We start from the raw sequence: 16,057 nt of genomic DNA, 5'->3' as shown, positions 1-16,057 counted from the left end.
TGAGGGCATCCAACTGCATCTGCATGAGAGCCCCCAAATGGGAACTAGCCGGCTGAGCTCCATCAGTATACTGAACCATAAGAGAAAATAATATATATTGTTTTAAGCCACCAAGCTTTGAGGTGGTTAGTTATGCAGCAGTAATTGCAGATAACTGTGAAATGCAGCCACCAAAGCTAGCTTCATGACTTCCATGGTGGCTCAGTAATAAAGAACCCACCTGTCAATGCAGGAGACAAGGGTTCAATCCCTGATCGGGGACAATCCCACAAGCCGCGGAGCAGCTAAGCCCATGTGCTACAACTATTGAGCCTGTGCGCCACAACTACTGAAGCCCGTGCGCCCTGGAGCCCATGCTCCACAACAAGGGTAACCACCACGGTGAGAAGCCTGTCCATGGTAACTAGAGAGTAGCCCCCACTCACCACAACTAGAGAAAACCTGTGCAGCAACGAAGACCCAGCACAGCCAAAATTAATCAATAAAGAAAAATTTTTGAATTATATTAAAAAAAAGATAGCTCTGGAATCATACATTATGTTCCCTGTAAGCATAACATATGTCTAAGGGTCCTTGGGCTTTGCCCACCCCCCACTCTTTAATAAGGCAAGTGTCTCTGCCATTAACAAGCTTTGTTTGCACTGTTCACTGTCTTATTCTCCTTTATAAGAACCCACTGGAAGTCAGAAAAGATGGTTCTTCATACTCATGGGACCACTGTAATTCTGGGTAAGTCACTAAACTCTCCAAAGCTCAAGCTCTGAAAAAAATCATCAGTTCAGTTCAGTTCAGTTGCTCAGTCGCGTCCAACTCTTTGCGACCCCATGGACTGCAGCACACCAGGCCTCCCTGTCCATCACCAACTCACAAAGCTTACTCAAACTCATGTCCATTGAGTCGGTGATACCATTCAACCATCTCCTCCCACCTTCAATCTTTCCCAGCATCAGGGTCTTCTCAAAAGAGTTAGTTCTTCACATCAGGTGGCCAAAGTATTGGAGTTTCAGCTTCAGCATCACTCCTTCCAATGAATATTCAGGACTGATTTCCTTTAGGATGGACTGGTTGGATCTCCTTACAGTCCGAGGGACTCTCAAGAGTCTTCTCCAACACCACAGTTCAAAAGCATCAGTTCTTCAGCACTCAGCTTTCTTTATAGTCCAACTATCACATCTATACATGACTACTGGAAAAACTATAGCCTTGACTAGACAGGCCTTTGTTGGCAAAGTTATGTCTCTGCTTTTTAATATGCTGTCTAGGTTGGTCATAGCTTTTCTTCCAAGGAGCAAGCATCTTTTAATTTTATGGCAGCAGTCACCATCTGCAGTGATTTTGGAGCCCAAGAAAATAAATTCTGTCACTGTTTCCATTGTTTCCCCATCTTTTTGCCATGAAGTGATGGGGCCAGATGCCATGATCTTCGTTTTCTGAATGTTGAGTTTTAAGCCAACTTTTTCACTCTCCTCTTATATGAAAAATTACAGTGGGGGGTTTGATTTTTAACTCTGGATAGTGTGTGATAGACAACCCTTTCCCCCCTCCCTCCAACTGAAACTAACACAAAACAGAAATCAATGAAAGAGATACAAGTAGAAGAGTTCTGTTGGAAGCAGGACAGGCTATATATTGGAGCAGTGGTCAGAAGTAGAGACTGGAGTCAGAAGACCCAAGTTCAAATGCCAGCTCCCCCCCTCACCAGTCCGCCAGAACCCAGTATGAAAAGCACTATACGGGGTGGTCTCAGAGGCCTCCTCACTTTACATGTTGTGATTTTTAGCATTTATCACACAGAAAATAGACACATAACTTCAGGGTAGATTTTAATTTATTGTTTAAAGGTGTTACTTTATTTTTTATTTATATAAGTGTTTATTTATTATTGCTTGTTTATTTGGCTGCACTGGGTCTTAGTTGCAGCACATGGAATCTTTCAGCTGCAGCATTCGTAATCTTTTGTTGTGGCATGTGGGATCTAGTTCCCTGACCACTATCAACCTTGACCTCCTGCATAAGAGTGCAGTCTTAGTCACTAGACCACTGGGGAAGACCTCTCCTTTTTTTTTTTTCAATTTAAAAAGAGAGTACTGAGCTAGAAGAGTTTTGTTATTGCTTCTGCTTTCTCATAGAAACAGATTTATACTAGTTTTTCCCAACCACTATCTGCCCCTAGAACAGTAAGCCCTTATGATCTTGCCTATTCATTTCAATACAGGTGCTAAACTTAGTTCTTGCCTCATCCTTAGAGAAAGAAATAGAGTATTTCAAATTTCCCCATCTGCAGTATAACTTGGCTTGGGAAATACTGGCTTAAAATCATTCTATTTGATTTTTTAAACTAATTAACTCATTTATTTTTGGTTCCACTGGGTCTTCACTTATGTGTGCAGGCTTTCTCCAGTTGCAGTGAGAAAGGGGCTATTCCTTGCTGTGGTCACAGACTTCTCATTGCTGTGGCTTTTATCACGGAGCACAGGCTCCGGGCACACAGGCTTCAGTAGTCTCAGCATCAGGCTCAGTAGTTGCGGCTCTCAGACCGCAGAGCTCAGACTCAGTAGTTGTGGCACAAAGGCTTTAGTTGCTCTTTGGCATGTGGGTTCTTCCCAGGCCAGGGATCAAATGTGTGTCCCCTACATGGACAGGTGGATTTCTCTTCACTGTACCACCAGGGAAGTCCCATTCTGTTTGATTTTTTTAATATTTTCAAAGGCCTCTACAGTAGGAGATTTCATAGCCTACTTATATATTCCCACTCCAACGTTTAATGAGGGTATTCATTAGGAAACTTTCCTTCATTTTTGACAACAATCACTCAGTAAAGTTCCTCTTCACATAATGCTTCTCAACTTTCATATAACTTTTTTAAGAAGTCATATAATTAAGTTTTTCAGTGTCACTGTACTAGCGCTCCTCTGAACTCTCTCAATTTTTTCCCATTTTCTCTTCTGCATAGTGACTTTAAATTGAAAACAGGAATGGTCTGAAGAGAGTTCCTAAAATTATTTGACTTGTGATGTATATTAAATACTATGCATAGTTAAATTATTACAGCACTTCCAGGTTGCATATTGATAAGAGCATCAACATCCTCTAAGACATACGTCATCAGACAATATGCATAAAATTGTAGGCAAGTGATGACAATTTACATGTGCTTATATTGGCTAATAATTACATACCCTGCACTGTGTTGTAAATAAGACAACTACTTGACCATACATTGCAACCAAATAGCCACTCAAATCTCCAAACTCACATTTGAATTCTGCCCCAAGACTATGGACAGATGTCCAGTGTATCTGATCATGTTAAAAGCAGACCACAATCTGATCAATATTTAACGGAAGAAAAACTGCACAACTTGAGAGTTTCGAGTTGAGTTTTATTTGAGGATCTTACTGAGGACTATGTCCCAGGAGACAGTCTCTCATAGCAAAGAGAGACAGAGGAGGTAACAGAGGAGCCAGGATATATACGAGTTTTTTGCTGGGGGAAAAAAATGCAGTCAAATGTCAAAAAATCACTGCTATTCACAAAGAATAGACATCTCAATGTTTTTAATGTTTTTCTATGTGTGGGAGGCTATAAGACTCAGTTCATTAAAAGTATTCCTTAGATATGTATGCATCTTAACTATCTAGTATCTAAGACCAGTATCCAAAGTGCAAAAAACCTTCCTGGTTTTCTTTATCCTGAATTCCAGGATAAAGGGTACACCATCTATGGGTACCTGGAGTGGCTAATGGCTTGATCCTTGTAGAAAAGGGATGATGGGCAACATACTTTGTTTAGGAAATGTCAGGCAATATTCTCTGTTCACAATATTCTAAGCTGTTGAATGGAAACCCCTATATCCTGAAAGGTAATGGGTTAGGCATTTTCTGCTAGAACTGCTTCAACACCTGGAAAAAGTATCAGCTAGAATTTTTCTTTGATGTCAGAAACAAGAAATTTTGTTCCCAGAGGCTTGTAGGAAGGAAAATAGAGGGTAGAGCTTTTTTTTTTTACTGGTGTGAAATGAAAGAGTACCCCAAAATGTATTTTAGACATAATCTTATGTCTATTTTATTACACTAAAATTAAGTTTCCCCTATTGTTTCACTGCTGTGCATGCTCAGTTGCTCAGTTGTGTCCAGCTCTTTGTGACACCCTGGACTGTAACCCACCAGGCTCCTTTGTCCATGGTATTCCCCAGGCAAGAATACAGGAATGATCTGTCATTTCCTTCTCCAGGGCATCTTCCTGATCCAGGAATCAAACCTGGGTCTCCTGCATTGGCAGGAGGATTCTTTACCACTGAGGCACCAGGGAAGCCCTATTATAGAACAACTCCCAGAATAAACAAATTATGAAACTGTTTGACAGCATCTCTTACACTTAATCAAATGCCACTAAGTATAATAATGTCATTTACTAGCTCCTTTCTTTTTTAAAAATTCATTTGGCTTCACCAGGTCTTAGTTGCAGCACACAGGATCTTTGTTGTGGGATCTAGGATCTAGTTGCCTGATCAGAGATCAAACCCAGGCCCCTTGCACTGAGAGCAGGGAGTCTTAGCCACTGGACCACCAGGGAAGTCCCCCTAGCTCCTTTCTAATTCCTCCCCACTCTACGAAAGTGCTATTAACTATTTTTCCCCACCTCAGCCTAGCTCAGCTCAGTCGCTCAGTCATGTCCAGCTCTTTGTGACTCCGTGAATTGCAGCACGCCAGGCCTCCCTGTCCATCACCAACTCCCAGAGTTTACTCAGACTCATGCCCATCGAGTCGGTGATGCCATCCATCCATCTCATCCTCTGTCGACCCCTTCTCCTCCTGCCCCCAACCCCTCCCAGCATCAGGGTCTTTTCCAATGAGTCAACACTTCGCATGAGGTGGCCAAAGTACTGGAGTTTCTGCTTCAGCATCAGTCCTTCCAATGAACACCCACCTGCTCCTCCTCAAATCCCTCCCCCATCCCCACCTTTCTCTCCCTTTCTCACTTAAGATCACACTTCTAGAATTCCTCATCTCAGGCACTGAGGAACACATTTCAGGGCAACTGAGTGTTCCTTAGTTCAACTGTAAGCCTGTGTGGGGAAATTATGAACATTTGCTCTTACTCATGTATCAGAAGAGATCTGACCATGGTTTCTGAAAAGGTTGAACCTAGAACTACCCAAAAGACCCAGCATTTCACTCCTAGGTATATACCCAAAAGAATTGAAAGTAGGGACTCAAACAAATATTTTTACATCAGTGTTCATTCCAGAATTATTCACAATAGCCAAAAGGTAGAAACAATCCAAGTGTTCCAGGGATGAATGAGTAAACAAGTGTGGAATATACATACACAAATATTATTTAACAACAATAAAAAAGAGAATAAAGTACAAATAAATGTGACAACTTGGATAGACCCGGAAACATTATGCTTCATGAAATAAAGCACACACAGAAGGAAAAATGTCTGATTCCACTTTCATGAAGGCCCCAGAATAGAGAAATTCATAGCGACAGAAGATAGAATAGAGGTTACCAAGGCCTGGGAGAAGGTGGGATGGAGGGATTATTGTTGAATGGATATAGTTATGTTGGGGTCATTTTTTTAAGTTTTGGGTCTAGATAGTGGTGATGGTTACATATATCATGAATGTAATGTCCCTAAATTGTACACTTACCAATGCTTAAAATATTATGTTACATAGCTTTGACAGCAATAAAAACAATTACTTAGGGGGCCAAAAAGTCACTTCTGATCTGAATCCTGCAGTGAGGGTGGCTTGAAGTACACCTGAGTTTTAATGAGAGCCACTACCCAGAGTTTGGGATGGTGACAACTTCCACTATATTCTAAGTCCACTCCCATCCCAAGTACTATGGTGAATTAGAGAAGGGACTGGGAGCCTGAAGGCATCAGTAATATCTCCAAGCCTCTGGGTCACCCAGAGCCTTCCCCACCCTGCCCAGCCAGACTTGTGCAGCCAGAGGGTCAGTGGTGGTCAGGTAGGAAAAAAACAGGGAGACAGATCTGACCAAGCCAACTCAAATGGAATTTCTGTAAACTTTTTTCTTTCACTTACTTTTCAAGTGTCATGAGAGTCATTTTTGGAGCAAGAAGGTCACAAAAAGATGCTTTTGTCCTCTCAGCTACTAAACATAGAGGGAATAGGGAAACTTCAGAAAGAACTTTCACTTTCAAAATGTTTGGGGTTATTTAGAAGGGTAGGTTTTGGTTTTTATACACACACACACACACACACACACACACACACACACACACTGTTGGCTGAAAAAAATGCACAACCTAAAAGTTGAGAATTATATTGTATTCCACAAACTGGTAGACAGTTTCTCAGATTGCTCTGAGGGACTGTTCCAAAGAGGTAAGGAGGGAGCCAGGTTATAGAGTTTTTGCAAAAAACAAAAGCAAAGCCCTAACAATACAGGTAGTTGAGCCAAAAGATTACCGTTAAAGAAAGCCAGAAACTTCAAATTAATAAATTTAGCATTTTTCTATGTAAGGGAAGGGGCAAGAATCTGGGTTTATTGAAATAATACCTTTGATGTCTAGGGCCAGTATCTTGTTTTTCTCCATCATGAATCCCCTCAGGGTACACAGCTGTGGGTAGCTCCAGTGGCTTGTTGACAGGCGACATTTTTCCTCCACAAATAAATGATATGGTTGCCTATTCTTTGTAATTATTCTTAAATCTAAATCATTTTTAAAAGAAAAATTGAAAGCAGCCCCAGGGCATAGAGTCAGTCATTTTTTTTCCCAGCCATAAAGTTAAACCTCCAACAATAAGGTTTTATATTAGTTTTTCTTATTCCTAACTACTCTGTAGTAGATCAGAAATCTACCAACACATACCTTATTTGCTAATGTAGTGGAGCAAAATTTGTCATCTTGAAATGTATCCATTTGGCATGCAGATTATTTCAAGCTAAAAATAATCAAGGCTCAAAAGATTGGAGAAGAATCTTTGACCTCTCCTCTTAACTGCCAAAAAAAATATTTAGCTAGAAGACCTGATCCAGGAAGGGACTTGTCACTGTAGATTACTACAGTATAATACAAACTAGGTGTGTATACAGGGAGGAACCTAAGCAGAGTCTGTTTGTTAAAATTCCTCTCTGTGTTCCATTGTTTCTGTATGGCCCAGCAAACATTTTATCAAACATTTGCTCATTTTCATCATTCTGTGAATGGCCTTCCTTCCCTTTTGTGGATAAGAATGTTGCCTGCCGTATCAGTAAACACCAGATATTACAGCCCCATTAAGTCATCAACCACATGGCACCCACAACTGTGCACCCTGATGGGATTTAGGATGGAAAAAAAGGACACTGGCCCTAGACAGTTAAGGTGGATATCAAGGAACGATTTCAATAAATACAGAATCTTGCATCTCCTCATACATAGAAAAGTGCTAAACTCATTAACTGAGATGTCTGTTTTTTCTTTGCATGCTAAGGCACTTCAGTTGTGTCCAACTCTTTGCCACTCTATCTGTAGCCTGACAGGCTCCTCTGTCCTTGGCATTCTCCAGGCAAGAATACTGAAGTGCATTGCCATGTCCTCCTCCAGGGGATCTTCCCCACCCAGAGATGGAATCCACCTCTCTTAGGTTTCCTGTATTGGCAGGCGGGTTCTTTACCACTAGTGCCACCTGGGAAGCTTGATTATTCTTTGATTAATAGTCATCTTTTAAGGTTTTTGTTGCCAAAACTCCTATATATCCTGGCTCTTCCCTTACTTGAGGACAGTCCTTTAGTACTATCTGAAAGGCTGTCTGTTGGGCTTAAATCTGCCAAATAGAACATAGTTCTCAACTTTTAGGTTGTGCAGGGTTTTTTTTTGTTTTGTTTTGTTTCAGTCGACACTTGTAAGTCCCAAATCCCTGCCTGCCCCATTCTCTTTTCTCAGGTGGCTCATAAGCCTCAATTGCCTAACTTGTCCTTGGGTCTCATATGGTTGGGCAATCCCCTGAACGCAGGTAGTTAAATTTGACCTTATCCTGTTAATCTGTCTCACTTCAGTGTAATTCTTCAACTAGCCAGAAGAACCTAGAAGGGCAGAGGAAACTTCTTCCCCCTCACTACTAAGTGGATGTTTAGAATAATGCCTGGAACACGGTAGCTCTCAAAGTTCCTTAAACGAGTAAGTGGATGCTCCAAATACAAAACTTCAAGCAGAATCAGCAAGATGGGGAAGAAGAGGCCTTCGTTTCATTGGCTGGCCGCATAGTAGGCAAGTTGCTGGTGAGATTGTGATGGCTGCTTCTCCCTGCTCCCCTCTGCCTTCATCATCTAGGAAGGGTTAACCAGGCAACCAGCTCATATCACCTCTGTTACACGACCGACCTATTGCTTAAGCTCTGGTCAGGCAGTCCTCAAAGAGGCTACACCCTGCTTGAATAATTTGGGCTGGGGAACAGGCCAGCCCACCCAGCGCATCCGTGCGCGGAAAGCCCTGTGGTTTCCTGTATCTACAGTGGGGTGCCCACTGTTCAACCTCCGTAGTTACAGTCTAGATGGGAAAGAAAAGAAAAAGGTCCGGTTTACTAGGAGCCTACTTATAGAGCGCCGGGTTAGGCAAATGTTTCACCTGCTTGGCCAATTAGCTTCCTCTCCCAGAAAGACGAGTTCTACAGGTTTCCTTTTTCTCTTCCCCGGCCTCCTGGGTTGGGAGAAGAGGCTGTCACTTCGCTTCGACCCTCCCCTTCCCTCCCTCCCGGCTCGGCCCCTCTCGCCCGGACCAATCGCGCCGGCCCGAACGTGTCCAGGTCGGCGGCCCCCGGCGCGGGCGGCCCGGATGCACCCGGCGGCCCGGGGCGCAGGGGAGGGCGCGGCGGGCTCGCGGGGCCTGCAACCCGGACGGCGGGAGCCGGGGACGCGGGGAGGAGGAGGCTGTGTGAAGGTGCCCTCCAGACGTGGCCCTGATGACCGAACTACAGCAAGATGTGGACGACACCAAGTCTGCCAAAGTGCTCGGGAAGAGGGAGAGCAAAGTTGGCTCAGCCCAGTAAGTATCCTCCGCTGGACCCAGCCGGGGCGGGAGAACGCGCGCTCCCCAAACTTCTCCGCCAGGGGCGAGTTGGAAGTGGACACGGCTTTCTGGAGCTTTAAACGTGGACACATTTGTGCTTGAACTCTTTCTGTGGCGCCCGGTCTCTTTTTTTTTTTTTTTTTGCCCCCGATTCTATAGTAGCGAATGTAGGCACGGCAGAGTTTTCTGGAATGCACTGCAGCATGCGTTCCCGCGGGGCTGGGAATTATTTGAGCAGAAAGCACGGTTGGTGTTTTATAAATCCCGAGGGGGGGTCTGCGGCGAACTTTCAGATCTCCAAGCCAAGTCGAGAAACAGCGCTTCACATTTATTCTAATTGTCTTACTTCTTACTGACGCGTGTGAAGATGGGGCTGTCCCGTAGATGGCATCTCGTCGGTAGCTTCACAACGATGCGTATTTTGTCCTTCTGATTCGGACGTGAGGGTGTTTTTCCCTCATCCCCTTCCCTGTTTACCCTCTAGAGACCGCAAAAGTAGTGGAAAACGAAACACATTTTATTTCCCCCCCTCAAAGACTGCCTGCCTTTGTTGGATATGTAACACAAACTTGTTACACACTTTTTAAAAGTGTATAAAAAGGGAGGATGCGGGGGTGGGGTGGGGACCCACAATGAAAGTATAACGAAACACAGCAAATATTGGACGGTGACTGACCTCTTAGAGGACTCGTGTGGGGAATAGGATTTGCACATTGTTTGACCTATAAAGTCTTCTGGTTTAAGAAACTGAAAATGCAAATATTTGATCACAAGGATTGGCTTCCTGTAACAACATTTATCTTGTGTACTTAAAAAAAAGTCCAGAAGTATGGTTGTTGTATGATTGTTATTCCCAAACTCTTTTAAAAAGGAGAAGAATCTTCATTTGCTTATTTTCTACATCACTATAACATTAAGTGAGAGTAAAGTAAATATCTAAATAAGCCTAGTTTTACTTTTTATGGTACTAAGCTGTTGGGTATCTAAAATGCTTTATTGATACTAGTATAAAAAGATGACACACTTTTTAATAGTAAAGGTTCAATCCAAAAACAAAAGAGAAAAGCTTTTAAAAATTCAATCCCCGTCATTCATTATTTCAGCACTTACTGGTTTTGTAAAAACACAGCCTGGTTCAACATAAACATGTGCATTTGCAAAAGCATATTCCACCCATTTATTGAAGTTTGAGCTGACCTTTTAGAAAAAAGAATAGCTTTTATTCACTGCTTTGATTTGTGGTTTCAAAAGCTTTGGTCACATTCTCTTCCAATGTCTGCTTTCTTTGGCTTCTCTTATATTTTTCCCTCATCTTCATCAACTTAAGCTGATTGTCTTTCCTCTCTACTGATTGAAGAAAGATGATTGAGGAAAAATTCCTGTAGGTATAACTCTCACAACATATTCTTGTTTCCTCGCCCCAAAATAAAATCCTTATTTTATACTAATAATTCAAACCCAAGAAAAAGATGAACTAGCAACTGACATATATTTCTTTTGTACTTAGTCATTCTTTTATAAACTTTACTTCCCTGAATAAGAGGTGTCATCATTTCATAGATGTCTGAGGTGGTAATTGGCACAGGGAAGATTGGAACTCTAAACTCCTAATTCAGAACTCATCCAAAGGCAGTATTTATTTCCAGCTACACAAGGAGAATGAGTCAAGTCTGCCCCACAGATCTTAAGTTTTAAGTTGTCACATTCCCAGTCCTTTAGGTACTCAGTCAAGGAGTTCATTTTGATTGATTGAAAAGGTCTATTATAGACCAAATATCTGCTATTTAGACTAGTTAAATTAAAACACTTTAGATATTGAGAAAATAATTGTGTAGAATATAAGCACAACAGCACTGAAGCTCAAGGCCCCAAATGGCCAGCCCCTTCATTTGGAACATTCCATTTTACAAGTTCATTTCAGTTCTATAAATATTGGAATACTTACTATTTCTTCAATAATGGTGGGGAATAAAAGAATGAATATGATTTAGTATCCATACCTCTGTAACTCCAAGAGTAGCATTGAGGGGAGGCACATATGTATATTACCATTAAACACAAAAGAATCTATAAAAAGTTTGGCCTACAACTGAATCTTCTCCACAGTTAGGATGTTTATCCATTTGGCAGTCCTTGGTTTATTGGTCTTTTGGTTTGCTTTTCCCAACAGAGTGGTAATTCCTAGACCCACTGAAGTCACTTGTGATTCAGTCTAAGATTTTAGACACCATTTTATTCTGACCTCTTAACCTCTTGCTTGGGTAACAGAATAAATGTCATTTAAAGACATAGGTAGATATATTATCACAGTGATATATTGGTGTGATAATTCCATATTTGAAATCATAGTGACATTTTTATGCTTGGAAACTCAGTCTAACTTCTCTGTTTTGAATTTCCCATTTTAGATTAATTATCACTAAACTCCAAGTTGTTGAAATCTGGTGTCCCAAGGGACATTTTTTTCAAGCATGTTAGAATGGCTTGCTCCCTCCCCAGTCTACATCTGTAACTTCACCCACATGGGCCTCATCACCTAAGACCTTAGCCTCTTAATTAATAATAGATGCCAATTATGGAGAATGCCTGCTATGTTACAGGCCATGTGCTCAGAACTTCGCATTCATTTTCATACAAATTCAGATTGACACTATGATTATGGCCATTTTTAAGTAGTAACGTTGAAACTCTGAGAAGTAACTAGGCAGGCAGTTCAGTTCAGTTCAGTCGCTCAGTTGTGTCCGACTCTGCAACCCCATGAATCGCAGCACGCCAGGCCTCCCTGTCCATCACCAACTCCCGGAGTTTACTCAAACTCATGTCCATCGAGTCGGTGATGCCATCCAGCCATCTCATCACTGGTCACACTCTCCTCTTTCTCACCAGTGCTCATTTTGTATGTATGTGGTCAGCCCAGAGACGTGAGCTGCTACTGTTATTACTTTTTATTAATAGGTAATGTTTGCATAACATTTAGTATGTACAGAGTACTATTTTGTTAACATATATTAATTCAGACACTAGTCCAGTGTACCTTAGTTAACTGTCCCAAATAAATTGAAAACTCCAGTCACATTTTTTTTTTGTATTGAATTTCTCAAAGAACTTGGCAAATAATCACTTTCAGTAACTATTTCTTGATGAGCTATGAAGACTGAGACCCATCCCACCTACTTAAGGTATGTAATATGCTTTCAGTTTGACTCTCTCAGGGGAAATTACACTTTTAATCAAATTTTCTTTCAGTAGCAGGAGAATTTTTAGATACCTTTACTTGCCTGAGAGCTGTGGCTTATTTATTCATCTTTGTGCTAGAAGTTAGGCTGCACATTTACTTACCACCAAAGCACATATTTGACTTAAAAAATATCACCCCCCCTTTTTTTAACCAAAAATTGGTAGTTTTCGCTGCATATTTCTTTTTGAGAGCCTAGTTTTTCTCTGCTTTATCTTTTTCATCCTTGATTTCTTTCATGTTCACAATACATAGATATTTCTAACATAGACTAACATTTTTAGATACACTTTTATTTCTTAAAGTCTCTGATGGATCTAATTTAGTAATGGCCTAGTTACTTTTAATGAATTTCGAAAAGTATCTAAATCTAATACATAATTCTGGGCAGTTGATTCATATTTCAAATAATGAATTACATCACATATAACATATACTTGTAATACAGTTTGCTTTTTTTAATACTGATTTTTTTAGTACACAGCTATTGATTTATTTTTGGCTGCACTGGGTCTTTGTTGCTGCGTGCGGTCTTTCTCTACTTATGGCGTGCAGGGGCTACTCCCTACTTGCAATCTGCAGGCTTCTCATTGCAGTAATGGTTTCTCTTGTTGCAGAGCACAGGCTCTAAAGCAGTGGGCTTAGCTGCCCCTTGGCATGTGGGATTCTCCCCGAGCAGGGCTCTAACCTGTGTCCCCTGCATTGACAGGTGAATTCTTAAATACTGTACCACCAGGGTGTCCCTGCAGTTTGAATTTTAAACATTTAAGCTTTAATACCTTAGGACATAACAATTCTAGAAATTTATTCAGTTTCTTATATGTGGAGAAAGAGAAGGTAAATAAATGAAAGAAAAAGTGAAAGAAGTCGCTCAGTCGTGTCTGACTCTTTGCAACCCTGTGGACTGTAGCCTACCAGGCTCCTCTGTCCTTGAGATTCTCCAGGTGAGAATACTGGAGTGGGTTGCCACTTTCCTTCTCCAGGGGATCTTCCCGACCCAGGGATCGAACCTGCCCGCATTGCAGGCAGACTCTTTAACCTCTGAGCTACCAGGGAAGCATGCAATATAAGCATTTTTACCTTAAAAGGAAGTTCTCTGGGATTGTCAAGAAATAATAATTATTTGTGAGATATACTTTAAATAGTGAATTCAAGTAAAAATAAATTACCTGTAGTGAAGGCATTTATCTTCCAATTACACTGTCTTTGTGGGTACTTGACAAAGAGAATAAGGGTTGCAGTCAGGGCTTGATCTTGCATTGGAAGCAATAGGAGTAAAGATGAATACTTATTGAGTATAGCTTGATTTCTTAGTGCTTTCTTAACTCCAAACTTTTAAAGTGACTACTTAGTAAGAAAATCTCTATAATTATCTGTATATTATATATCTTCCCATAGGTGTGTATATTTTTTTTCTTTTTTAATTCTAATTTTCAGGTAACTATGACAGGTTATCTAGGGTACTTTTTAATATAAACTTCTGGATAAGAGGAAAAATTATAACATATTAGAAAATATTTAAATTATACTGAGGTGCAGTGCTTAATTGAAGAGTTTGAAAAAATGGAGAAAAATAAACAGTGCTCTAGTTTGAACTGTTTTGAAAAGAAATTTAATGACCCAAATCAGCTCCATGGCTAAATGTCACTAGAAATTGCCGATTTGTCAAGGAAGTACAGAAAAAGATTAGGAACGCAGGCTCTCGAAGACGAGGACTTGAAAAATGACTTTCTTGTCTCCTAGGAGTGTGACCCTGGAGAGTTACTTAGCACCTCCAAGCTTTGTTATATAAAGAGTAATAAAGTCAGCTGTGGGAATTCCCTGGCAGTCCAGTGATTGGAACTCCAAGCTTCTACTGCCCCAGAGCGCAGGTTCAGTCCCTGGTCGGGGAAACATCTGACAAACCCCATGGCATGGCGAAAAATAAATAAGATAAAGTCAGGTTTACTTTGAGGTTTAGCTGGGAAACGTCAGAAACTCATTTCACCTAGTTCCTGAAGTGGTTAGGGTTCCATAAGCCATGTGGTAATGCTTGCTGATGAAGATCTGGAACATGCTATGGGGTGGGATGGAAGGGTGACATAAAATGTACTTAAACAAAATAGTCAAAATTCAAAAGGCCTAGCTCTAACAGTCGCAGGTACCAGTGTCCTGTTAAATAAGCCTCTGTTCATCAACTAAACTTATTTGGCACTCACGATAGCCACTCAACAGTTCCATGAATCCAACATGGCATTTTGGCTTTTACTTTATGCTAAAAGGATCCCACACTGTGACTCTTCAGTGGCCTGCTGGCTCATTTCCGTGTTGCTTACTGATTTGGTGTTCTCCCATCTACTATCAGGGCTTTGCAGGTGGCTCAGGGGTAGAGAATCCACCTGCCAATGCAGGATACACAAGAGACGTGGATTGGATCCCTGGGTTAAGAAGATCCCCTGGAGAAGGAAATGGAAACCCACTCCAATATTCTTGCCACGGCGTCACAGAATCGGACAAGACTGGGCACACACACACACACGCATGCATCTGTTAGTGCATTTCTTTCTGACCCGTTGACTTATACATCCTGCGTCCTGCTTCTGAGCTTTTCTTTCATGGCTCCTCAGTTTTTTTTTCCTTTGCTAGGCAAGCAATATTAATAGATTTATTAATATAGGACACTTGTAAGAGATGCATGTGAGGAAGCTCTGCCTCGTGGCTCCTCATCATTAAACTGCTGAATTGTTTCCACTTGCTAAACTTCAGTAGACTTGTCCTTCAGCATCTTCCTCATTCTTTAAGTGCCCAGCTTTGGGCATTTTACACATTTTCAAGTGCCATAAAGCACAGGTCCTCGAGAAAAACTTCTCCACAGCCACTTCAATGACTTAAAGTGACTTCTTCCTCCTTAAAGAAAAGAGGGTATTTTTATCTATGCCTAAATTTGATTATTTATCCTTAGAAGAGAAGCAGAACCAACTTAAACTCCAGTCCCTAATTTATTAATAAACTAGTTAATATGTTCTCATTGGTCACTCCACACATACCAGAGGTTCCCACATTCACGATGGGACATGATGACCAAAGATGCTGGTGATTTTTAACAGCTTTATTAAGGCATATTTTACACATCATAAAATTTACCTGTTTTAAATAGACAATTCAGTGACTTTTAATAACTTTACTGAGTGGTGCACCATCACTATACAGGTTTTAGAACATTTTCACACACTTCCCCTTTAAGATCTGTTGGGCCCATTTATACTAACTCCCATTAGTATGAGATAAACTGTAATTTTAAAAATAGTCAAAATTCATCCCCAGCCCCACTATTTTCTGTCTCTCTAAATTTCCTGTTTCTGAGCTTTTCATACAAATGGAGTCATCTATAATATGTGATCTCTTGTATCTGTCTTCTTTCACTTACTATCATGTTTTTAAGGTTCATCCATGAAGTAGTGTATGTCAGTGGCCCATTCCTTTTCATTGCCGAACAGTATTCCACTATGGTGGATAGACCATTTGTCTGTATGTCCACCTGTTCATGAACATAATGTGTAATGCTGCCTTGAATATTTGTGTGAAAGTCTTTTTGTGGATATATGTTTTCATTTCTCTCAAGCATATACCTAGAAGTGTGATTACTGGATCATATTGTAACTCTATGTTTTAACTTTTTGAGGAACTGGCAAACTGTTTTCCGAAGCAGCTATACCATTTTACATGCCCACTAGCAGTGTATGAGGGCCCGTGGTATAGATTTAAGAGTAAGTGCTTTCACATAGCAGGGAAACAAGACTGTAGGCCCCTTAA

General features: G+C 41.0%; 1 protein-coding gene across 5 annotated transcripts in view; it reads left to right on the top strand.

The window, feature by feature from the left end:
- The window catches only part of GRAMD2B (GRAM domain containing 2B), a 129,554-nt gene that overhangs the window by 35,363 nt on the left and 78,134 nt on the right, over positions 1-16,057 (top strand). Inside the window, exon 1 of one of the 5 annotated variants that reach the window (XM_070465092.1) lies at positions 8,750-9,006. The exons of 3 other annotated variants lie outside the window; for them this stretch is intronic. In XM_070465092.1, the coding sequence (XP_070321193.1) occupies positions 8,924-9,006 (83 nt within the window). In that variant the 5' untranslated portion in view covers positions 8,750-8,923. Of the gene's footprint in view, positions 1-8,749; positions 9,007-16,057 lie in introns of those variants that run through there. One more of the 5 variants, XM_070465091.1, reaches the window with a different exon arrangement.

The sequence above is a fragment of the Odocoileus virginianus genome, chromosome 3 (genome assembly GCF_023699985.2).
Source record: "Odocoileus virginianus isolate 20LAN1187 ecotype Illinois chromosome 3, Ovbor_1.2, whole genome shotgun sequence".
Taxonomy (NCBI): Eukaryota; Metazoa; Chordata; class Mammalia; order Artiodactyla; family Cervidae; genus Odocoileus; species Odocoileus virginianus.
The sequence above is the reverse complement of the archived record's forward strand: the minus strand, read 5'-3'. Positions and strand labels throughout refer to the sequence as shown.